This window comes from Bubalus kerabau, chromosome 6, assembly GCF_029407905.1.
Source record: "Bubalus kerabau isolate K-KA32 ecotype Philippines breed swamp buffalo chromosome 6, PCC_UOA_SB_1v2, whole genome shotgun sequence".
NCBI lineage: Eukaryota > Metazoa > Chordata > Mammalia > Artiodactyla > Bovidae > Bubalus > Bubalus kerabau.
In genome coordinates this window covers 103,333,850-103,358,770 of record NC_073629.1, presented here as the reverse complement: position 1 = coordinate 103,358,770, position 24,921 = coordinate 103,333,850, and the positions used below count along the sequence as shown (strand labels likewise).

At 54.3% G+C, this 24,921-nt stretch overlaps 1 protein-coding gene across 1 annotated transcript; it reads left to right on the top strand.

The window, feature by feature from the left end:
• Positions 1 to 2,481: 2,481 nt before the first annotated feature.
• On the top strand, positions 2,482 to 22,179 carry TIE1 (tyrosine kinase with immunoglobulin like and EGF like domains 1). Its single transcript, XM_055586155.1, has 23 exons — positions 2,482 to 2,619; positions 5,225 to 5,542; positions 5,632 to 5,742; positions 7,176 to 7,331; positions 7,487 to 7,618; positions 7,778 to 7,918; positions 8,139 to 8,267; positions 9,058 to 9,203; positions 9,448 to 9,592; positions 11,668 to 11,826; positions 11,991 to 12,128; positions 12,315 to 12,611; positions 13,144 to 13,434; positions 14,130 to 14,320; positions 16,562 to 16,772; positions 16,934 to 17,044; positions 17,253 to 17,443; positions 18,374 to 18,487; positions 18,598 to 18,668; positions 19,827 to 19,867; positions 19,969 to 20,065; positions 20,151 to 20,250; positions 21,713 to 22,179. Exons 1-23 carry the CDS (start codon positions 2,562 to 2,564, stop codon positions 21,782 to 21,784), a joined length of 3,420 nt encoding a protein of 1,139 aa, XP_055442130.1. The 5' UTR covers positions 2,482 to 2,561; the 3' UTR covers positions 21,785 to 22,179.
• The last annotated feature ends 2,742 nt before the right edge of the window (positions 22,180 to 24,921 follow it).

The following is a 24,921-nucleotide window of genomic DNA, read 5'->3' as shown; positions in this document are numbered from 1 at the left end:
AGGCTGCCCCCATGGGCCTTGGACAGTTCCACAGTTTCACGTCTATTTCAGTTCTTATGGGCAAAGGATAATTACTTTCATTACCTTTTCAGGTCCAACTGCAGGCTTCTTACTAGCAACATTCTAACTGAAGGTAAGTAAAATCTGGCATTGGGAAAGTAAATTGGCATGGATTGTTTGCTAAAAATCTCTGCTTCAGAGTTCCACAGGAGGCCTGGTTGCCCTTAACACCTGGTGACCTGGCAAAACCCCTATATGTGACCATGTGACAAGAGCTGACATTCCCACTATTTGCAGGAAGGTGGCTTTTGTAGCAGTGAATCAGCCTTGTGTGGAGTTGGTCATGCTGCTATTCTTGCTTTTTTAAAAAATAAGTTATCTTTAGCTCTATTATTATCAGCTTTGTTCTGGATTGGAAGGTTGACCTCACAATGTGTAGAACTGCATATCTGCATTAACATTATTCTTGGTCTGTAACTTTTCAGTGACTTTCCAGTGACTGAGAATTTAAGGCATGCATTATGGTTTAAGTATTCCTATTGCAAGAGCAGATGTACACACAACCCACTCAAAATTTGTTGGTGCACAGATAGTTCATTAGTGACACTCTGTTTGTAAACAGATGGTATTTAAGTTGCTTGCAACGTAATCTCAACACATGTAAAAATACACTTTACACTTATAGGACATTGTTTTATAATACAAATTCCTGTATACAAACTCTGCAAGATGTGCATTGTGTTCATCTACAGATCATTACTACTGAGTTCTGTTTCTCAGTTGAAAGTGGGGCGGCCAGATGGACCTGTAGTCTTTGCCATGTTATAGAGTCACAGAGCCTTAAACCTCATTCAGAGCAAACACCTGTGCCAGTAGCTGTCATTTTCCACAACAGATGCTGCCCAAGTGCTCTCTGTATACATACAAAACGATATTAGGCCTTCCCAGAAACAAGGGAAAAGTTCTGCCTACAACCCTGCCAGACAAACTGCCCCAGCATTTCCCATCTCCTTTCTTATGCCAGAGTCAAAGGTCTTGGCACCAAGATAAGCTGAAGACTAAAGCATCAACCACCCCCATTCCCACTAGCGTCTTATCCACAAAAAGCTCTTCCCAGCCTCATATCTAGGAATGAGGAATCTGGGGGCCAACATGGTTGGGGTGGGGTGGGGGGTTTTCCCTGATCCATTTTTCACACTACACCAGGAGTCAACGTCTCTCCTGGAAGTTTTCAGGGATTTTCAGAAGAGTCCCATGCCTAAACCAGCTCAGCTAGACTGCAGAGGCCCAGCTTCCCCCAGACAGTGAATTAGAGCCTGATGAGTACAAAAGAGAGTCCAGCTTTCACCTGGCAACAGATTCTGGAAGATGTCCCAGCCCCAAAGGGAGGGTATGGACTTCCAAATCAGTCCCCTAACCTAGCACCAGGTCTCATCCCACCCCAACCACTCCATTCAAGGCCAGAGGAGTCAGATTTCACAAGCGTGCCCAGCCATCCAATGGCTCCAACACACTTCCCTCTGTTCCCTGCAAGGACAGACCCCACCCCCAGCCTGGCGGGCATTCTATGCCCGTGGATGATGTTCTGCTCTGGCAACTGCCAGTGGAGAGCTGGCACCAGGGCAGGAAGAGATGAGGGGCACAGCAGATCCATGGGACTTCAGAGCCTTTGTCAAGGGCTAGGACTGCCTCCAGGCTGCTGTCAGGCTACAGGCACTCTCTGGGTGGGGCTTCTGCTGCCCCAGTGTCCAAGGATAATGACATCAGTCAGACTGTGTGCTGAAGCCTCTGTTAGTGGCTTAAGCCAAGGATTGCAAATGCAGGCTATTCACCCCCTGTGCACTCTGTGGGTTGGCTTAGCATGAGCCCTGAGGAATGGCTAAATCAGAAGCTCAGGTCCCAGCCTCACCCTAACCTCAGAGAGCCCTCAGGTCCTGCAAGCTCAGGCCTCAGTTTTGCTACCTGTAAACTGAGAGAATAACACAAGATTGAATCAAAGGGCTTTTATCCTGAGGGTGTTGTTTTGTTCCTTTGTATACATTCCGGATCCTTGTGTTACATACATGAACCGCTCTCTAGGACACCCATGTAACTGTGTCCTGGGGTGCAAACATAAGGAATCGTGTGTTTGTGCTGGGGGAGGAGAGACCCCAGAACAATATCCTCCCCATCCCTTCTCAATAGGAGGAAGCCACCGACTTCCTCCCTTTCCTGTCTCCTGCCTCCTGCCCGCTGGCAGGACTGAGGACCACGGGGAGAGGAGGGGAAGGGAAACAGCCCAACAGTCCCCAGGTCTGTCCTTACCACAACCCTTCCCCCACCCTAAGTGACCCCACTCCAGGACCTTCCAGGCCACACCCATCGCCAGACTAGGGGGGCCTAGAGGCCCATAAGCAGGATAAGTCCTCCCCACCCCTCTCCCCTGCCACCCCTCCCACCCAAGCTAACTCATTTCCTCTTCCTCCCAAACACCAACACACTGACTGCACAGGCTGAGCAACCAACCCAGTGAGTGGCCCTGGGCCCCGCTTGTGCTGGCTGGCGCGGTCAGCCTCCGGAGTATGGTCTGGCTGGAGCCCCCTTTGCTACTCCCCATCTTCTTCCTGGCTTCTCATGTTGGTAAGTCTCCCCTGAACCTCCCTGCCCAGGGTCTTGACTACCCCTGCCCCCGAAAACCCTATCATCATTGCTATCTCTTTCCTCCACACCCTGATTCACTAGAAAGTGGGATCGGGGCCTGGAAAACCCAGGCAGAAGCTAGGGACTGGGGGAGGGAAGCAGCCACAGACTGTGTTGGATTTGAACATCAGTGGGGAGCAGCAGAGTCTCTGGGCCCCCTGAAGTTTTCAGGGGTGCTCATACAGTCAGTGTGTGGGACTCAATTCAGTTATTCATTCGACAAACATTTATCGAGTACCAACAATATTCCAAGAGCTATAAGAGGCAGAGAGCTTCTAGAGCTGTACAACAGATTGAATGACGCTGACCTCCTATGGCTGTAACTGGGTTTCAATGAGGTAATTTACAAAGAGGTCTTGCTAAGAGCTTCTGAATATGTGGTAGCCAATTCCTTCAGCGTGCTGCCCAAAGAGGATTAGAACACAAAGGCCACCTTGAGAGGCTTGCAGTCTAGTGGGAGACCCGGGACACTGAGTGAGCACGGAACAGACACAGAGGAGCACTGAAGAGTCAGCCTAATCTACTTCAGGGTAGGAGATGAAAAGGGATCAGGACAGACTTCACTCAGAGGAGTAGTCTTCATTCCAGGGCAATCAGAACAATAGACACAAGTCTCAGAGGCATGGAAGTACAGGGGAGTGAGGGATTCGGGAGGGAAAGCACAGCAGGAGGGGCAATGGGAACAGCAAGGGAGCTCTACAGCAAGCTCTGCATCCTGAAGGGGCAATAGGGAGCCATGGAAGGTGGTAGGCCAGAGAGTCACAAGGTCTTGGATGGGTCAGTTTGGAGGACAAGCTGAGGGAAGAGTGTGGCTATCAGGATGGTCCACGGAAGCAAGGATGAGGGTTAGCCAGGGCAGACTTGAGGGTGGGGATGAAGTCTATAGAGGTTCTGAGGAAACAGAATTATTTTGTGACTAATTGGGGCAGTCAGGATAGTGCTTCAAAGTGTGGACTTTAGAGTCAGACAACCAGGCTCTGCCAGTTACTAATTGTATGCCCTTGGGTAAGTTATTTCTCTGAGCCTTAATTTTCCAGCTATAAAACTGGGGTAATAATACCGACCTCCCAGGAGAGCTGGGATGATAAAACAAGAGAACGTAAGTAAAGGATGTGGCATATAACTGATCTCCGATAGACATTCATTATGATAGCAGTATGAAATGTCTCGGAAGTTTGTATCTCAGGTGGGTTTTGCAGTCTGCTGAGGCAGGAAATCCAGAGAGGAGCAAGTCTGGGGAGAGCCAAGAGGCCTGCCCAGGGTTATTGACTCAGAAGTGATGGTGAAAGCCTGGAGAGGGGATGAGCTTGCTAGAGGAAGCCTGGAGAACAATTTTTATGACCCTCCTCTGGAAAGACACCAACTTCTGCAGAGTGTGAGGATCCAAAGGAAAACAGGTGCTCAGCACAGGACAGACAGTCAGCTTCGTTTACTTGTGGCAAGCTTTCAAAGAATATCCATTGACAAGCAAAGCAGCATCTAAACCAACTAACCACTTGGCAAGGACAGTGTTCTTGCTGGAGAATCTCCAAGGACAGAGGAGCCTGGCGGGCTACAGTCCATGGGGTCTCAAAAGAGTCGGACACGACTGAAGCAACAGCATGCACCAAGGCGTGTCCTCTGCCTAGAAGGTCCTTCCCACCAATGACCTCTCCCTGTCCTCATCCTCCATCCCCACCCTGTATCCTGCTCAGCTTTAAGACCCTCAAGCTGTATCTTCCAGGAGGCACCGCTCCAGCCCCTATCTACCCCCTGCTGGGTTAGCTGTCCCTTCTCTGTGCTCTCTACAGTTTCATGCATTTGATAGGTATGTCCAGAGGAAGCTCTGTAAAAGGCAAAGGTCAAGGCCCACCTGGTGTCCGTGCATGTTTCAGCCCCAAGTGGGCCCTAGGGCCTGCCCTCCCTGCTTCTGGCCTTTTGCTGGGACCAGAGCTCTCTTCCCTTCTGCCCCATAACCACCTGGCTGCAGAATGCAGCCTCTCCCGCCTTCAATCCCAGCACTGCAAACCGGTCCAGATTCCGGAGCGACCTGGGGACCAGAGAAACCGGAGGGGTCCCTCCAAGACACTTCTGATCTTTAGCGCTCTTCTAGCCGGCAATCTGGTGTTGCGGGGGGCAGAGTGGAGGGGGGCAGGGAGAGCGGCTCCCCTTTGCGGAGCAGCTGTAGAGACAGGTCAGGAAAGGGCACTGCCAGGAATAGAGTGAGGAAACGGTGATGGGGCGCATAGATCATTCTTTCTTTCCGAAGGCTGGGCTGTAAAGGGAAGCCATCTGGCTGGAGAAAGGAGGGGATGGGGAAGCTAGGGAAGGGGCTTTGTTTTTGTTTTTGTTCTGTTAGGATGAAGAGACTCGAGGGAAAGGGGCCGGTGCACCGGGAAGGGGATAGAGACAGGAAGGGAGGCGGATGGACGTGCCTGATGAAGTGCAGTGCCTGCGGGGGAGGGGAGGAGAGGGGAGAGGCTGCGAGGAGAGGGGCGAGAGGTGGAGGGCGGGGCAGGGGGAGGGCCGGGACCCTGCCAGATCGGAGCCCGGTGTCCCGGCCCAGGGGCGGCGGTGGACCTGACGCTGCTGGCCGACCTGCGTCTGACCGAGCCCCAGCGCTTCTTCCTGACCTGCGTGTCCGGGGAGGCGGGGGCGGGCAGGGGCTCGGACGCCTGGGGCCCCCCACTGCTGCTGGAGAAGGACGACCGCATCGTGCGCACGCCGCGGCCCTGGCAGCCCCCGCACATCGCCCGCAACGGCTCGAGCAGAGTGACGGTGCGCGGCTTCTCGCAGCCCTCCGACCTGGTGGGCGTCTTCTCCTGCGTGGGCGGCGTGGGGACGCGGCGCACGCGCGTCCTCTATGTGCACAACAGCCCCGGGGGTGAGTCCGGCCGCCAGTGAGGGTGGGGGTGGGGGAGGGGAGGAGGGGCTGCCCTTGACCCCTGACCCCGCCCTCCATTCGCCTCGCAGCCCACCTGCTCCCGGACAAGGTCACACACACAGTGAACAAGGGCGACACAGCTGTACTTTCCGCGCGAGTGCGCAAGGAGAAACAGACAGATGTGATCTGGAAGAGCAACGGTAAGAGGGGAGGCGTCTGAACTGGGTGGGCAGGTAAACCCTTAGTTCTGACACCCCGGCACTTCCATGGCCCTCGAAGCTCCTAGTGCTGGCCCCTGACACAGCCGTGACTCCATACACCTGTTGCCCGCTCTGGCCAGCCTCCCCGGGCGCATCCTTTCTCCTGCACCAGATCCATGGGACGCACCTGCATCCAACTCATCTCTGGCTGTGAGATGTCCTACTGTGCCTGGAGCACCAGCGGCCTCATGGGCAGCTGCCTCCTTCCCTGTCACCCGCAGTTAGCTGTGTTAACCCCTCCCAGTTGGGCTCCCAGAAGTTAGCAAGTACTGTCATAGCAGGTCTGGCAGGGAGCAGAAACCCCCCTGCTGAAAAGAAGGGGTAACAAAGCCCCAGCACAGGCAAGGGACATTTGGCCTCTTCCAGAGATCTGTCCAGACGGGAGCAGGGGCAGGCCTGGGGATCTCAGTCCGGGCCTGCCCCCACCTGGCCCTGTCAGCTCCTCTGGCCACTGCAGAGGAGGAAGCCAGTTTTCTGTATGGCCCCAAAGATTCCTGCCTCAGCTCTCACACCCGCAGCCCTTTGGCTGCCTCTTGTGTCCCTGGACTCTTGAGCCAAAGGTTTTGCCTCCTGAGCTCCAGGGTCCCTGAACTAATAAGAGACGTGGAGTCAGGTAGACCTGTGTTCTCTAGAATCTCTCTTCCATCCTGAGCAAAGAGGAAGTGGAGAGGGGTGCAGGGACGAGAACCCTAATATTAGGGTTCACAGATCCTGGAGGGAGAGGCTCCTGGGTATTAACTGCACAAAGAAGAGGGGAGAAGCATTCCAGGAGGATTGATAAGAGCAAAGGCAGAAAGCTGTGAGATACCACATTGTTTCTGGAAGAGATAGAGCAGTTCTGGAATGCTAGAAGTCAAGATGTGGAGAAGTGTGGGGCTAAAGGGCTGCACTGTAGCCAAACTGGTGAAACTGATGTGTTGAGGAGTCCGATACTGTCCCTGGGGCAGTAAAGAACTATTAAAGAGCTTAAGCAGGGGAGCTACGGTGGGGTCTATTTGAGGAAAATTTCACTGATCACCCTGAGTGGAGGACAGACAGGAAGCAGGGGGACTGGAGGCAGAGAGACAGCTTGGAAGGCTGTGGGAGGCTGGGAGCAGGGTAGTGGCAGTGAGCGTGGAGAGAAGCCGGCAGCTTTAGGAGACAAGGAGGACGTGGACTGAACAGGGCTTGGTGATTTACTGAGTGGTTGGTGGAGCATGGAAAAGACGCTGCCTGCCACATTCCTGGTTCAGGTCCAGACACTCGCTGGTGCCTTCCCCCGGTCTGTTCACTCTGCCTGACCCACACTAATGTGACTCGGGATAAGGTGGGCAGAGGGAGGGGACCCCAGCTCTTGTGTGATGCTGAGGCCCCTATCCCGTGTATGCCCCCAGGATCCTATTTCTACACCCTGGACCGGCACGAGGCCCAGGACGGGCAGTTCTTGCTGCAGCTCCCAAACGTACAGCCATCATCGAGCGGCATCTACAGTGCCACATACCTGGAAGCCAGCCCACTGGGCAGTGCCTTCTTTCGACTCATCGTGCGGGGTCAGGAGCAGAGGGCAGAGGTGGTGGGTGATATGGGAGGTTGGGACCCCTGTGCATACTTCCTGTGGATCCCCCTGAGCCCCCAGGGGCGCCCCAGTCCTCAGAGGCAGTGGTCCAGTGGGTGAGGGTCAGCTGCTGAGAGTACATTCCTGCAGGCTGTGAGGCGGGGCGCTGGGGACAAGACTGTACCAAGGAATGCCCAGGCTGCCTGCATGGAGGTGTCTGCCATGACCAGGACGGCGAGTGTGTGTGCCCCCCTGGATTCACTGGGACCCGCTGTGAGCAGGGTAAGGAGGAGGGGGCACCAGGACCTGGGCAGGAGAGGATGCCTGGCTGGGAGAGGACTCGCAAACCACGAGTATGGACTTGGAGGGTGAGGATGTTCCAGTAGGTCTTGAATGCTGAGACCCAACAGAGGCTTCTATACCCATATGCCCTCTTTCTAGCCTGCAGAGAAGGCCGTTTTGGGCAGAGCTGCCAGGAGCAGTGCCCAGGCACATCAGGCTGCCGGGGCCTCACCTTCTGCCTCCCAGACCCCTATGGCTGTTCTTGTGGATCTGGATGGAGAGGAAGCCAGTGCCAGGAAGGTACGGACTAACCCACCCTCTGTAGTCTCTGACCAGACAGCCGGCTGCAAGCCTGGCCCCAACTCTTCCTTCTGGCCCTGCTTCACACACCGAGCCCTCCACCGTCCCCTGCTCACTTGGCCAGTGCCCTCTCCACCAAGCCTGGCATTCCCCAGGCCCCAGCTGTGCCCTTGTTGCCCCCCGACCTGTGCCCCTCTAACTATACCCCCTCTGTGCCCAGCCTGCGCCCCAGGTCGTTTTGGAGCTGACTGCCACCTCCAGTGCCAGTGTCAGAATGGTGGTACTTGTGACCGCTTCAGCGGCTGTGTCTGCCCCTCCGGGTGGCATGGGATGCACTGTGAGAAGTCAGGTATGAGCACGGGGGGTGGCTCTGAGGAACAGGTCAGCTTCACCAGATGCATCCCCCTGGCTCAAAGCCCCTCCTCCCCCTGGGGATGGGCAGCAGCCCATGGTGGGTGGGAGCCCCAAGGGGACCCTGACAAAGCCAAGAGAGTCAGGAAGGGCTTCTGGAAAGAGGTGTGATCTCAGATGGGGTATGAAGGATGGGAGAAAGATGGCTAGGGAGAGAGCAGGGCAAAGGCCGGGGAATTGAGGACTCAAGCTTTAATATCAGGACAGTGGCATGAGGAGAGGCTCTGGAAGTGTTCAGAAGAGGTCAGCTCTCGGGGCGTTTGAATGACAGGCTGTAGGGTTTGCGCTGAATATGATAGCCCTGCAGGGAAGGGTTGAAGAGGTCCATCAGAACTGCTCTCAGGTGTGGGTTTGAGAGAGGACCCCAGCTGCTGGGGAGGGAGCGGGAGCAGGAGAGCCCAGAGGATCTGTCACGGGGCCCAGAAATGATAGAGGACTAAACCACGTTTCTGGCAGTGAGGCCGGCGAGGGGTCTGGTCTCGGTGTGGGAGGGTCTGAGGAGGCGGGGGGCACAAGAGGCAGATTCGGGGGCCTGTAGAGGTGGGCATGAGGGCCTGGAGGTGTTGCCCGGACTTTGCTGGCTTGCAGGCCTGCGTGACTGGGATGCTGGTGGTGCCTCCTCTAAGATGAAAGATTCGGGGGGCAGGGGGGTGGAGGGAGGGGGCCCTGTGGCAGTCGTGTGTCTGCCCTTACAGGGCCTCCAGGATGAGTGTCCCCTCTCTCCCCAGACCGGATCCCCCAGATCTTGGACATGGTCTCAGAACTGGAGTTCAACTTAGACACAATGCCCCGGATCAACTGTGCCGCAGCAGGGAACCCCTTCCCAGTCCGGGGCAGCATGGAGCTCCGCAAGCCGGATGGCACGGTGCTCCTGGTGAGCCCCATGACCCCAGGGTCTCTGGCAGTCCAGGGCCTCTGCCCACTCTCAGGCTCCTCCACCCCTCGGGGCTTTCTGCAGGCTCTGCCCACTGGCCTGATCACAGCTCAAATTGGGTCAGGCTGATTGTTGAGGGACCACTTCCCAGTCTCTGTCCCCTCGTCAACCTGGACAAACACACAAACCTCTGCTGCATGGTACACTTTCTCTGAGGCCTGTCCCTCTCCCCTGCCTCTCTCAGTCCACCAAGGCCATTGTGGAGCCAGATAGAACCACAGCCGAGTTTGAGGTGCCCCGCTTGGCTCTTGGGGACAGTGGACTCTGGGAATGCCGCGTGTCCACGTCTGGTGGCCAGGATAGTCGACGCTTCAGGATCAATGTCAAAGGTCAGTGATGTCCCGGGTCCATGGAGGATAGATGGCAGACAGAGTGGGCGCTAGCCAAGGCTGCTCAGATAGGAGCAGGAAGGGCAAGAGCATGTAAGGTCACAGCCCAGCACCAGGCAGAGAAGAGGGCTTGTGGTCAGCCTGAGGCCTGGACTGGGCACTCTCCAGGCTGGAGCGTAGCTCAGTCCCCCCTGGAAAGGGAACCCATGTCCCAGAAATGGGGCACTCTCCAGCCTTGCCCCGGGCAATGCTTCCTTTCTATCTCCCCTGCCCCGCAGATACACGGTGCCTTTCTCTCCACTTCTGCGATGCTGTCTTCCCTCCAGCCCCAAGTCACACCACCAGGCACCCAGTGCTACAACAGGGGAGTGCCTGGGGCTGTGGACCTGTTTCATTTCCCAGAAGTGCTTCCTGGTGAATAAGGAGGCAGCTGCCAGTGCCCAGGACTGCTGAGAGCTGAGCACCCCCACCCCCGTCTAGGTGTCCCCCACCTTCTGCAGCACCATAAGCATCAGACGTTCACACCCCCTCCCACCCCCTGGTCCTCTTTCCCTGTGCTCCTGACCCCGCCACCACCTCCCCTGACATGAGCCCAGACCTCTTGTCCCTCTCCCTCTTTCTCACTGTCGGACTCTGCTTCCCATTCTCTCTCTACTTCTCTGTCGCCCCCTCTACCACCCCAGGGTCCCACCTCCAGCCTTCCTCTTCTCACTCTTCACTTGGCTTTGAATCTTCACTACAAATTCTAGCTCCATCGTCTAAGCGAGTTACCTTGCCCCTCATAGCTTGTTTCTCTCTCTGTAAAATGAGGATTTCAGCACTCCCTTGATAGGATTGCTGTGAAGATTAAATTAGATGATGCGTTTAAGCATTTGGCACAGTGCCTGACGCAGGGTATGTGGTCAATGTATGTTGACATTTATTGCTATTAGTAGTTATAATGTCACCTATTCCTAAGATTTCAACCGTTCCCTGGCAACTCCCAGATAACCATCTGCAGCCTGGACCCCTCTCCTGGGTTCCAGACCTCTGTGTAATGGGGGTCTGGTTCTGAAGTCAGTGGGGAAGTCACCTGGTGCACGACTCAGGGGCCCTAGTCCAGGTCACCTAATCCTCTGCGTGAGCCGCAGGCCCAGGGGCTCCATAGGATCCAAACTGGACCTTCCTCTCCCTCCAGGCCAGCACTTCTTCCATACATATGTGTTCCTGCCTGACAACATTGTTCTTTCCCACCCCTTCTACCATACCCCTGAATCCTCCTTGACCCTCCTCCCTTCCCCCATCCCTCCATTTATCCGTGCATGCAGTCATCTATACATATATCCATTTTCCTTAGAAAATGCATCTGGGAAATGTTTGGACGAGGCCAGGGAACCAGTTGAGACATTAATGCAATAATCTGGACAGAAGAGCTAAGGCAGGAAAGACAGTGACCATGGGGTGAGGAAGCTAAGCAGGAGCACAAAAGCTGTTTGGGATAAGATGGGCTGATTTTAGATGGCCTGGTCAGACAGACTTTGTTTAAACCCTGGCTGCATGTCCTTAAGCAGGTCGTTCCATGTCTCTGAGCCTCAGTTTCTTCATTCTTAAGATAGGGATGATGAGCCCTGCCTGAAGGTAGTTGTCAGAATTAGAGGCCATGAACATGAAGTATCTGGGTCGAGCAGGTGCTTCATCACCTGCTACTTTTTTTTAATTAAGAGAGTGATGAATGATGGGGGAGGGGCAGAGAGCGGGGTGACACTGCCTTGGGCTTTAGCCTTCTTTGCCCTCCCCCACATTGTATGGCGGAGTGCCCTCCCCCAAACCCCTGTCTGGCCATGTCACTTCCTCACTTAACATCTGCTGGGACACCCTCATCTCCTTGTTTCCGAGTCCCTATGCCCCGAGTTGTCCTCCCTAGGCCCTGACCACTTTGATCATCTGTTGCACCTGGTCTCCCCCCAGCCCAGGGGGGTCCCCAGGTCCAACCTGAGACCCAGAGTTTTCTTTAATGCCCAGAGCGCAGAGTCTGCCTCTGTGTCCGAGGGCTGGGTGGGCCGTGTGGGCCACGCTTACCCTGAGTCTCCTGGCAGTGCCGCCAGTGCCCCTGACCGCCCCGAGGCTTCTGGCCAAGCAGAGCCGCCAGCTTGTGGTCTCCCCGCTGGTCTCCTTCTCTGGGGACGGACCCATCGCCTCCGTTCGCCTGCACTACAGGCCCCAGGACAGCACCATGGCCTGGTCTACCATCGTGGGTGAGGGGGCAAGAGCTAGGGGCAGGATGGGGTGCCAGACAATGAGGGGGTCGGAGGGATGGAAGGGAGTGGGGAGTGTGCGGAGAAGAGAGGGGTTGAGGGAGAGCGGAGGCTTTTGGACGGAGTTGGGACTGAATGCTGTGTGCTGTGCACCCTGCCCCCAGTGGACCCCAGTGAGAACGTGACGTTAATGAACCTGAGGCCAAAGACGGGATACAGTGTCCGTGTGCAGCTGAGCCGGCCAGGGGAAGGGGGGGAGGGGGCCTGGGGGCCTCCCACCCTCATGACCACAGACTGTCCTGGTGAGAGGCCCAGAGTCACCCCTTTCTGTTCCCCAGGGGTCACTGTCCCGTGCACTCCGGGGTTGTCTCAGCTTGTCGGCCCCGGGGGTCCCTGCCTTTGCCACTGGAGGTTATCCCTGGGGGTTCACCATCCCGTCCGGTCCCCAGGACCTACCAGACAGTTCTGACCTCTACCTCTGGCCCCAGAGCCCTTGTTAAAGCCGTGGCTGGAGGGCTGGCATGTGGAGGGCCCCGACCGGTTGCGAGTGAGCTGGTCCTTACCCCCCGTGCCGGGGCCGCTGGTGGGCGACGGCTTCCTGCTGCGCCTGTGGGACGGGGCCCGGGGACAGGAGCGGCGGGAGAACGTCTCGTCCCCCCAGGCCCGCACCGCCCTCCTGACGGGACTCACGCCTGGCACCTACTACCAGCTGGACGTGCGGCTCTACCACTGCACCCTCCTGGGCCCGGCCTCGCCCGCAGCGCGTGTGCTTCTGCCCCCCAGTGGTACGCTCCAGAGGGGGTGGTGGGCTCGTGACGAGGGAGGGCAGAGCATGCAGGGAACACACGGGGCCCAAAAGGACATGGGAGGTTACAGGAGCCTGGATGGACAGGCAGAGACCACAGGACATGGAAATGGGCGCAGGGACGATCTGGATGTCAGGTAGACAGGAGCGCAGGGAGGACAGGACACGGGAGGATCCAGGATGCCAGGAGGATGTGGGCCTCCAGGAGTGACTAGGACAGAGGAGAGCCCAGGGAGGTCACGGGAGGGGGTGGGGCGTGAGGAGGACATAGGGCCTGGGGGACATGGGGACACTGCGAGGAAGACTTGGGTTGTCAGGGGAAGCAGAAGCTTGTTGATGAAGGAGGCCACAGCGAGAGGAATATACAGCCCAGGAAGAAACAGAAGTCGGCAGCGGATCTCCCACTTTGGGGTCGGTAGAGCTGGGGACACAGCTAGAGCGGATCTGTCTGACCCCACGGTCACACAGCCTGGTCCCATCTGAGCCCCACCTTCCCACCCCAATCTCCCCAGGGCCCCCAGCGCCCCGACACCTCCATGCTCAGGCCCTTTCAGACTCTGAGATCCAGCTGATGTGGCAGAGCCCCGAGGCTCCAGCCGGGCCTATATCCAAGTACATCGTGGAGGTGCAGGTGGCAGGGGGCTCCGGAGACCCGCTGTGGATGGACGTGGACAAGCCTGAGGAGACGAGCACCATCGTCCGCGGCCTTAATGCCAGCACGCGCTACCTCTTCCGCGTGCGGGCCAGTGTCCAGGGCCCTGGCGACTGGAGCAACGTGGTAGAACAGTCCACCTTGGGCAACGGTGAGATGAGGGGCTGCCCGGGCGGTGGGGTTGGTCTCAGGTGCTCTCCCTGGCACGTGATCCTCTGCCTTGGATCCAGGGCCTCCTAGGCCCCTCCCAGCGAGTGATATGACACCTGGCAGTGAGGGCCCTGACCCTTCCCTTCTTTCATTTTTTCTTTGATGTGGCTCTTCTTCTTTCTTTTTTTTTTTAATTAATTTGTTTAATTTTGGCTGCACTGGGTCGTCTTTGCTGTGTTCAGGCTTCCTCTAGTTGTGGTGAGGGGGATGACTCTCTAGTTGCCGTGCTCAGGCTTCTTACTGCCGTGGCTTCTCTCTTGTTGCGGAGCACAGGCTTTAGTAGTTGTGGTTCGAGGGCTCTGATGTGCAGGCTCAGTAGTTGTAGCACACAGGCTTAGTTGCCCCGAGGTATGTGGAATCTTCCAGAATCAGGGATCGAAGCCCTGTCTCCTGCATTGGCAGGCGGATTCTTAACCACTGGATCACCAGGGGAGTCCGACCCTTCCCTTCTTATGACCCATTGTCCGAGTGCTGGGAAACTCATGACATTCCAGCAACCTGCTGGTCCTAGGCCTGACATCCCCGCTCCCTCCCTGGTCCTGGGATCTCTGACCTCCACCTCTGTGTGACCCCGTGGTGGCCTCCAGGTTCCCTGACCTAGGCATCTCTGTGATCTGCCCCTCTTCTGGTGTCCAGGGCTGCAGATTGAGGGCCCAGTCCAAGAGATCCATGCAGCTGAAGAGGGCCTGGATCAACAGCTGGTCCTGGCTGTGGTGGGCTCTGTGTCTGCCACCTGCCTCACCATCCTGGCTGCCCTCCTCACCTTGGCGTGCATCCGCAAAAGCTGCCTGCATCGCAGACGCACCTTCACCTACCAGTCAGGATCGGTCAGTCACCTGTACCCGACGCCAGGCACATGTGTGCAGACCCTGCGTATATATGTGTCCCTGTATACACACAAGTATTTGTTCACTGTGAGTGTGTATGTGTGCATGCATGGATGTTTAGGTGTAAGACTATATTCAACAGCATACAAGGGTACAATCTGTAATTTTATCCATTTCTACAGAATTGAACTCAGCTCATGAGCCCAGGTATATTAGTGATGAAATATTTAGTATTCCCAGTTCAGAATCATTCAGTTATGTCCATATTGAACCAGGGTCAATTCGGGGTTCTCCCCCTTCCCATGAGGGGTGATGGATGCTTGGGAAGCCTGATGAGAACATGGAGAATGCCTGGGCTCCACGAGGACCTCTCTCTGGCCAGGCCCTCCTGCACGCATCTGTGGCTCGTGTCCTCAGCCCTTCTGTGACCTCCTTTGGGCCAGAAGGGCATTTGCACTTTGAGTTCCTCATCTCAATCTCCATCTTTGCAAATCCCAGGGCCTCCTTGGACTTAAGAACTCCAAGGGCCTTCCCTGACCCTGCAGAGGGCAGCATATTCTTCAGCCCTCAGACCCATTGCTGTAGCTCCTCCTCCAACTGTTTGTACTGCTCTCGAGTTGAGCCGAGCTTGCAGCCTCACCTGTCACTCCTTGCGAGAAGCACAGGCCTCCCTACTCTTCTTGTCTTCCCTGTAAACCTGAGCACCAGGCCCCCTCTGAGGGGGTAAGGACTGGGGGAGGGTGCTAACTCCCCTTCAGGGACCCCCGCATCACCCCATCTTGTCACCCTCCTCCACCTCTCTCTCCTCTGGAATCTTCCCCACCATTGTCACTTATGAGCCGAACTCTGCCCTGGTCCTCCGTGCCTGGACTCGGTATTTACAAAGAAGTTTTGGCATTTCAAAAAAAACCCTCTTCTCTCTCAAGGGCTGATCCTTGTGATAGAAAGCCTAGTGTCCAAGGCTGTTGTCTCTACCATGCCTCTAAAATACTCCCTTCAGAGATTCAATCGGCTTCTTTGTTCCAGGCTGCGTTGGCCTCCCTCTGAGGTCAGTGTGTGCAAAAAGCAGCCTGGCTGTGGTGGGGGAGGGTCAGGGGTATGCATGTGAAGGGAAGGAGCAGGAAAGTAGCCTTAAATGGATGTAGCATCCTAACATATATCAAGACATTCCCCTGCCCCAGGCGCCTATGTGCGGGTATCTGTGTGCATGAACGCGTGTGCTGGGCGTGCGTGTGCCCATCTGTGAATGCCCCCGTCTGCATGCACCTGTATCCCTGACATATGTGTCCCTCCGCTTGTTCTCCTGTACGAGCACATGTCCACATGTACCTCTCATGGATGCCCTGCCTAGTGGCCTCCACTAGAACATGCATGTGTGCGTGCAGGTGTGCACTTTCAGTTGTCTGTGTTTCATGTGAATCCGTGTGACCTGTGTCCTCAGACCTCTCCCACCAAGCTGGGCTGCAGCTCATATAGGGACCCACACCCCAACAGGTCTATCTTAACCATTCTTTGTATTCTCATATTGGTGGTGCCCATGGTCCCGCTCAGCTATTTCCTTTCCCTGCTCTCAGCCCTGCCCAGGTGGCCCAGGTCCTACTTGGCTAGGGCAAATGGATGGTCTTCTCTGTTATGTTCTTTCTGTCTTCAGGTCCCGGGTGGTTTGAGAGCTATGGGAGCTGCCAAGTGGGTGGACCAGGGTCATCTCTGCTTCTCTGCTATGGAGAAGAAAACCACTCCACTGGCTGCCCGCTGCTCTAGGCTCAGCATGGAGTGGGTACTCACTAAACATACCCCGATCCACTGCCCAAGGCCAGAATCCACTCCAGAACCTCCCTGGTGACAGCACAGCCTGGTTGGGGGATTGGAAGAATAAGGGGACGCTCGTTGCTCCCATCACAGCTCACTCCAGTGCCTCTTGGTTTTAGGGTTAGGAGTATCAACCTTCCGTTGCCTCATGCCATGGCTCCCAGCAATTTTACCTACTTGTTCCTTCTGAGCCCACACACTAGATCTCCAGCCTGCAGTCTCTGCATTTCTCTCTGGATACCGGTCTACCCACTGGCCCTCCTGTGGCTCCATCTCATATGATTCTGTCTCAGTATGTGTCCTTTGTCCATGCCTGGCTGGCCACCAGGGTGCCCTCTGTCTGGGTCTCTGTTTGTTTGTCTGATCACTGTTTTGTCTGCCTGTCCCTGTCTCTTGTGTGGACTGTCTGCCTACTTGTCCCATCCTGTGAAGGGCGAGGAGACCATCCTGCAGTTCAGCTCAGGCACCTTGACACTGACCCGGCGGCCAAAACCTCAGCCCGAGCCCCTAAATTACCCAGTGCTGGAGTGGGAGGACATCACCTTTGAGGATCTCATTGGAGAGGGTAACTTTGGCCAGGTCATCCGGGCCATGATCAAGAAGGATGGACTCAAGATGAACGCCGCCATCAAGATGCTGAAAGGTCCGCTGAGAGCAACCCCTGCCCCAGCCCTGACCCTCTCCTTTCTTCCTCAACCCTAGGCCCCACCTAGCTTCCACCAGCAACTGACCCCAGCCCTCAACAGCCCACACCCTTTCTCCAGGATTATTTCCGGCAAAAGTGATATTGGATTCTTTACACAGAGTACGCCTCTGAAAATGACCATCGTGACTTTGCGGGAGAATTGGAAGTTCTGTGCAAATTGGGGCATCATCCGAACATCATCAACCTCTTGGGGGCCTGTGAGAACCGAGGTGAGCCCCCAACTCATCACCTACCCCTTCTTCCAAACCCGCATCATCAGCCAAGACCTCTAGTAGCTTATAGGAAACTTCAGGACACCAAAACATCACTATTGGTTCTCCTTCATGCACCAGGTTCTCTATCTAGTACCATAAGGTGCCTGCTGCCATCCCAGGTTGTCTGAGTCTAAATCACCACCCTGTATTCCTCACCTCCCAGGTTACTTGTATATCGCCATTGAATATGCCCCCTATGGGAATCTGCTGGATTTTCTGCGCAAGAGCCGGGTCCTGGAAACTGACCCAGCTTTTGCCCGGGAACACGGAACAGCCTCCACCCTCAGCTCCCGGCAGCTGCTGCGTTTTGCCAGTGATGCTGCCAATGGCATGCAGTACCTGAGTGAGAAGCAGGTGTGTGTGTGTGTGTGTGTGTGTGTGTCTTTGGGGAAGGTAGGCTAGAGGGATGAGGGGAGACCATCAAGCGCTTCAGGAGATCAAATCAGCAGGCTCTAATTGGATATGGAATTGAGGATAGAGAGGATGTGACCCCAAAGCAGGTCTGTGTTTGGGGGTGTGGCTTAGCATTTTACAACTGTCAGCCTAGAACCAAGGAGGGAGGCCTGGACCAGGGACAACAGTCTGGAAGCTGTCACTTCAGAGATAGGGGTGCTGGTGGCCAGGGAGTGGGCGAGACTCACCAGGAGAAGGGTGGAACAGACGGGAAGCCTGAGCCCAAGTCCAGGGACACCCTGCTTGAATGAAAGGGGGGAGGGGACAGTTGGAGAAGGGGATGTGAGACTAAGGGAGGCATTTTGAAGTTGTTAATGTATTGAGTATCTTTGAAAGTAGAGGGCAGGGGGCCCGGGCAGAGGGAGGGATGATAGAGCAAGGTCTCTGAGGAAGGTGGAGGGCCCAGTGGGGAGGATCTGGAACTCAAGGGAGAGATCGCTTTGGGCAAGAGAAGGGCCTTTCCACTCTCATCAGTGGAGCAGGGGTCAGGGAGAGGTCAGGGAGAGACGGGGTCAGGGAGCATTCAAAGAGGAGAAGATGCAGTGTGGTCACTGGGGGAAAGTCAACTGTTGTCCCAGGAGAAGGATACAGCCTGAACTTGGCCATGGCCCAGATCACAAGTAGGAAGGGATGACAGTCCCCACTGTGGTTTTTCCCAGGCACGAGTCTCTGATCCAGGTTGAGGCCTGGGGTAGGTGGGCAGAAGAGTAAAGGGCTACTAAAGGCACAGAGGGGCCCAGGAAGCCAGCCATGAGGTGGACCCCCTCCCTGGCCCTGGAGTCCCAGGCTCCATCATCGTCCATCGTCCCTGACTTCTAACCATGCCTGCAGTTCATCCACAGGGACTTGGCTGCCCGAAACGTGCTGGTCGGAGAGAACCTGGCCTCCAAGATTGCAGACTTTGGCCTTTCTCGGGGGGAGGAGGTTTATGTAAAGAAGACTATGGTAAGTCTCCTTCAATCCTCCCCTTCAGGGCCCGTGCCTCACCCTGCCTCCCAAAACCTGCTGAACAGCCCTTTCTCCTTACCCAACCCCTCAAACCCACTCCCTCCCAGGGGCGTCTCCCGGTGCGCTGGATGGCCATTGAGTCTCTGAACTACAGCGTCTACACCACCAAGAGTGATGTGTGAGTGTGGGAGTGCAGACAGGCAGGAGGGTTTGGTCCCCTAAGGATGCATGTAGGTGTGACCTGGACACACCTCAGAGATGTCTCAGGTTGTCCAAGGCATGACTTGGCTGCCCCTAGGGTATATTCCAGGTATGACACAGATGTGACACGGATGTGTCTTAAGCATGCCTTGGTCATGCCCAGCATCTTAATGGGAAGGCGGGGTTAGGCGGGGGGGAAAGTAGCTGGAAGGAAGCTTCATCTTGGAAGGTGTTTCAGGGGTAGCATTGGAGTAGGAATGGTTTAGGGCTGTGTTTGACTAAGAGACTGGAGGATGCCTTGGAGAGGTATGGGGCTGCTGGCGGATAACGCCTGGGTAAATGGAGAGACCACTCAAAAGAATGCTCTGACCTTCCTCTCTGAAGGGCAGGTCATCCCCACTGGAGAACCTAACCAGAGCATGACCCCCAGAAGCCGCGTCTGCGCTCCCTCCTCCAGACAGCCATCCTGGCACACCTCTGCCCCTCTCTTCAACCTGGCCTGCCCAGCACTCCAGCGCTGGTCCTGGCCCTTCCCCAAGCTCTTTGGCCTGGCCTGCCCAGCTCACTATCTACCACACCAACACCCCTCTAACCACTACTCCCCTACTTCCTACTTCTGCCCCAGGTCCCTTGAAATGCCTCCCCCGACTAGAACTCCTACCCTGGCCTCAGCCACCTCTCATCTGCTCAGCTGCTGTTACAAGAGGCAGCTAAGAGCAAGGGCTTTGGAGCCAGACTGCCTGAGTTTGAATCCCAGCTCTGCCACTTGCTAAGTGTGTGACCTTGGTGAGCTAGCTAACCTCTCAGTGCCTCAGTGTCTCTGTCTGTAAAATGGGGATAATAATAGTGCCTATATCATAGGGTTGGTGTGAGGGGTAGATGAATTAACATATACATTAAATGATGAGTGCCTGGCCCACGGCACGTGCACAGTAAAAATGTTAGCTGTGATTATGTTGAGGCTGGGAGGCTGTGAAGGAATTTCAGTAGCAGAGACCACACCTGGCCAAGGCCCGACCCTTGCAAAGTAGACATAGGTAGGGGCTGGGAGGGGCTGCACACCTGGGATAGGTAGACATTAAGCTGCTGGGCCCCAGGGCCTAGAAGGTAACTCAGTGCATCCTCCTCATTTCAGTTGGTCTTTTGGGGTCCTCCTCTGGGAGATCGTGAGCCTTGGTGAGTCCCTGAGCCCTGTTCCCCAGAGGGCCCCCACCTTTCCCTGACCCCCACCACCCTCCTCCTGGGCCCTGGGCTAAGAGAGCATCGCCCTCCCACAGGGGGCACCCCATACTGCGGCATGACGTGTGCCGAGCTATATGAGAAGCTGCCGCAGGGCTACCGCATGGAACAGCCTCGCAACTGTGACGATGAAGTGTGAGTCCCTCAGCCTCGAGCCCTGGGCCCCCTGTCAGTCACCCCAGCAGGCCCTGACCCTCATCTCATCGATCCCCACCCGCAGGTACGAGCTGATGCGGCAGTGCTGGCGGGACCGTCCTTACGAGCGACCCCCCTTTGCCCAGATTGCGCTACAGCTGGGCCGAATGCTGGAAGCCAGGAAGGTGAGGAGAGCACCAGGGTGTGGGGAGAGCTGGGCTCTCTGAGCTCACAGGCATGCCCTCACAGTGCCCACAGGAGCCAGAAGGCAGCAGTCTCCGTGGCCCTGTCCCCACCAACAGCTGCACCACAGCTAAACTGGGCCCTGGGGTGTAGCGCCCTTTCTAGCTCTCACTGAGTTGGACACTGGGCCTTTCTAAAGCCTTCCAAGGCCACTGATTAGCTTCAGCAGCAAGTCCCTGTCCCAGATCCCATGTCCAGGACTTCCTGCTTTCCTCTCCTGGGGTCATCAGTCCTTTCTTATCTTACCTTACGGACACCTCTTCTCACCTGGCACAGAGCCAGAGTGGAATGCATGAATGGTCCCAGCTCACCAAATGAATGGATGGATGAGTAACACAGTAGCTGAATGAATGAATGTATAGAATTAGTGGGTGAATGATATAATAATCATACAAATAAACTAATTAAGGGAATTCCTTAATTCCTTGGTGGTCCAGTGGTCAGGACTCCATGATTCAACTACAGGAGGCACAGGTTTGATCCCTCGTCTGGGAACTAAGATCCTGTAAGCCACATGACAAAAAAACACATAATTAAATAACTGAATCTAATATAAGTAAATGATAATAATAATATAAGTAAATGAATTATCAAATAAATCTAAGTGAAGAAGTACATGAAAATGAGTAATGTGAGAAGAGTTCTTAAATATCAATTAATGACTAGTTATAAGAATGATTAAACTATCTTAAGAATGAAGGAATAATCAAATAACCATGAAAGCAGAAGTTACTCAGTCATGTCCGACTCTTTGCAATCCCAAGGACTACATTCCATGGAATTCTCCAGGCTAGAATACTGGAGTGAGTAGCCATTTCCTTCACCAGGGGATCTTCCCAACCCAGGGATCGAACCAGGTCTCCCACATTGCAGGTGGATTCTTTACCAGCTGAGCCACCAAGGAAGCCCAAGAATACTGGAGTGGGTGGCTTATCCCTTCTCCAGGGGATCTTCCTGACCCAGGAATTGAACTGGGGTCTCCTGCATTGCAGGCAGATTCTTTACCAACTGAGCTAAGTAGTTATAGAAATTATTAAACTAGTTTAAGAATGAAGGAATAGTCAAGCAACCATAAAAATGGGTAAATCAGCAGAAATAGCCTTATGAGTACAAGAATAAGTAAATGAATGGATGAATGCATTATCCATCAATTCATTAGCTAAGGGCATGAAAAAACACCTATCCAACATTGTGTCAAGGGTCTCTCATGTTAGCTTCCCAGCTGTGGTCTGATATTCTTGCTGCTCTGGGCTGGTGAGGACCACCCTTGGCCATGGGGTCATCTTGAGTTTCCAGTACGGATCAGTGTCTCTTCCAGTACCCCAACCATATGGAAGTCAAGGACCTCCAGGGCAGGCATACTCCAGTCCCTGGCCCCCTACTAAAGCTTTCTCTGCTCCCCAGGCCTATGTGAACATGTCGCTGTTTGAGAACTTCACATATGCTGGCATTGACGCTACAGCCGAGGAGGCCTGAGCAACTGTCCAACCAGATCCTGGCTCTGCTGGCCAGAGCACACTCGGCTCTCCAACCTGTGACTGCTGATCCTTGTCGCCTGAGCTGCCTCAAGGAATTGGTTTTTAACTTAAGGAATAAAAATGGGGATCCAGGGATGGGGTGGGCTCAGGGTGGGTGGGTCCTCATCCCTTGCAGTCTCTCCCAGTGCCTCCTGCATCACTGAGGGCTACCCTCACATCCTTCCTTCTGCCTCAGCTGCTCCAGAGCTGTTTGCGCTCTTCTGCTCCCTCCACTCAAACCCCTGCTTCAACCCCTCCATTCAAGCCAGCACTCACACCACTAATGTGCCATTTTCAGCTGCGCCCTACTCCCAGCCTCATAATCAGGAAAAATAAATGCTCTAAGAAGCTCCATCCAATGTCTACCTTTTACTGCTGGTCAACCCCAGGGAAAAGTTAAACCAAAGAGGGAGAAACTGGACTTTCCAAGAAAAGAAATGCTCTCCCTTGTTATACTGTCATTATTTCAAGCTCTCCATGGTGGGAGATGTCCTGAAAGACTCATTTTACACATACACTGCCCCCACATTGGGCTTCCCTGATAGCTCAGTTGGTAAAGAATCTGCCTGCAGTGCAGGAGACCCTGGTTCGATTCCTGGATTGGGAAAATCTTCTGGAGAAGGGAAAGGCTACCCACTCCAGTGTTCTGGCCTGGAGAATTCCATGGATTGTATAGTCCATGGGGTTGCAAAGAGTCAGACACAACTGAGCGACTTTCACTTCATAATCACCCCCTCACATCACTATCATAATGAGAAGCCCAGTTTTCCCCTAGTCTCTTCCCTGTTCTCCAGCCTCTACTACCAATATGTCTCCCTAAACAGCTGCCAGTCTAGGATTCTCTGCTCTGTCCAGTCCCTCCCAGCATCGGCTCTAGCCCAGCCTCAGTTCAGACTGAGCACCAGACAGAGTCTGGCCTGTCTGGAGCACCCATATTCCTTTTGTCTGTAGGCAACCTTCCCTGGCTTGGTACTGCCCAGCTTGTGGGCCCCAAAGGAAGAAGGCAGAAGTCATTTCCAGCTTCAGTCAATCACAGCAGGATGCCTGTGCCTTCTTCAGAGTCTCTCAGTGTTTGGGGAGGCGCTCCCTGTCCTGAAAGCTAGGCCCACATCACTACCCTCTGCTGTGTGGGCTTCAGGTTTGCCCACTCTTCTGATCTGTCACTGCTGGCCTCAGGTTTCTCTCCCACTGCTCCTTAAAAAACAAGATGTCTTGCTTCTCACGTTTTTTCAGAGAATCCGATAAAATCAAAGAAGCCATAACATAGCATGACATTGTGGTTAACAGCATAGTTTGTGGAATCACATAGACCATGTCCAAGCCCTGGTTTTATCACTTACTATCTGTGTGACCTTGGTCAACTCACTTAATCTCTCTGAGCCTCAGCTCTCTCCTCTGAAAAATGGAGTTAGTAATAGGTACCTCCCTGTTGTTAGGACTGAATATGATCACAGCACTGAACCTTGGAAGTAGTATTCAGTAAGTGTCGGCTGATAACATTATATACAAATACAGGAGGCTGGGGGAGGGGTGTACTCCAAAAAGACTTGAGTGCTAAGAGAGTGCTAAGAGAGACTTTAAGAAGAAGAAATTAATTGGAATAAATGGGAGGCTATGCATGCTAGGGGAGATGGCATTTGCTCAGATAAAATTCCATTTCTGATCTATTGCAGGGCTATTTCCAGGTCCAGGGTGGAAGGATTAAAACGTTATCTCTGATAAGGACCAACATATAAACAAAGATGCCCTTGTGGGATGACAGATCCTGTAAACAAACTAAAATACAGTGGTGTATGCTATAGGAGCAGGAGGGGGATCTGGGGGATACATAGAAAGGAGTTGCAGTCAGGAAAGCTTTTCCAGAAAAAGTGACATTTTAATAAGGGCCATGAAGAAGCAGCAGGAACTTGACAGAAGAAAACCTCTGGCAGAGGAAACAACACCTGTAATATTTAGTATGTTCAAGAGCTGCAAAGAGTTCCCTGTGGCTGGAACAAAGCGAGAACATAGCTCTGTGAGGGTAATGACCCCAGAGAGGTGACACGGGCCAGCCTGTGCTGAACCTTATAAGCACTATTAAGGATATGGGTCTTTATCCTTAGGGCAAAGGTCAGCCATAAAAGAACTGGATGTAGGGGTGTGTCATGATCAGTTTTGCATTTTTTAAAAGATCACTAGCAAATATGTACAGAATGGATTATAGAGGAACACAGTGAAGACATGCCTATAAATTAGAAACCTTCAATAAAATAGACAAATGGAACTTTGCTTGTGGCCCAGTGATTAAGATTCCAGGTTTCTACTGTAGGGGACACGGGTTCAGTCCTGGTCTGGGAAGATCCCACTTGTTGTGGGGCAACTAAGCCTGAGAGCCACACCTACTGAAGCCTGCTCAGCTAGAGCCTGTGCTTCACAGCAAGAGAAGCTGCCGCAGTGAGAAGTCCGCACCGCAACTAGAGAGTAGCCCCCACTCACTACAACTAAAGAAAGCCCGTGTGTGCAGCATCAAGAACCAGTTAGGCCATAAACAAATAAATAATTTTTTTTAAATAGACAAACTCCTAGAAAGACAGGAACTACCAAAATTGACTCAAGAAAAAATAGGCATTTTGAATAGACTTAGGACAAGTAATAAAGCAGAGACATTACTTTGCCAAAAAAGGTCCGTCTAGTCAAGGTTATGGTTTTTCCAGTGGTCGTGTATGGATGTGAGAGTTGGACTGTGAAGAAAGCTGAGCGCCGAAGAATTGATGCTTTTGAACTGTGGTGTTGGAGAAGACTCTTGAGAGTCCCTTGGACTGCAAGGAGATCCAACCAGTCCATTCTGAAGGAGATCAGTCCTGGGTGTTCACTGGAAGGACTGATGCTAAAGCTGAAACTCCAGTACTTTGGCCACCTCATGCGAAGAGTTGACCCATTGGAAAAGACTCTGATGCTTGCGGGGATTGGGGGCAGGAGGAGAAGGGGACGACAGAGGATGAGATGGCTGGATGGCATCACTGACTCGATGGACGTGAGTCTGGGTGAACTCCGGGAGTTGGTGATGGACAGGGAGGCCTGGCGTGCTGTGATTCATGGGGTCACAAAGAGTCGGAC

Excerpts from the sequence above, each read along its gene's own strand:
- TIE1 (XM_055586155.1), top strand. The coding sequence starts at position 2,562 with ATGGTCTGGCTGGAGCCCCCTTTGCTACTCCCCATCTTCTTCCTGGCT. Across the intron at positions 7,619-7,777 it reads TGGGACCCGCTGTGAGCAGG|CCTGCAGAGAAGGCCGTTTT; the intron begins GTAAGGAGGAGG and ends CCCTCTTTCTAG. Across the intron at positions 7,919-8,138 it reads AGGAAGCCAGTGCCAGGAAG|CCTGCGCCCCAGGTCGTTTT; the intron begins GTACGGACTAAC and ends CTCTGTGCCCAG.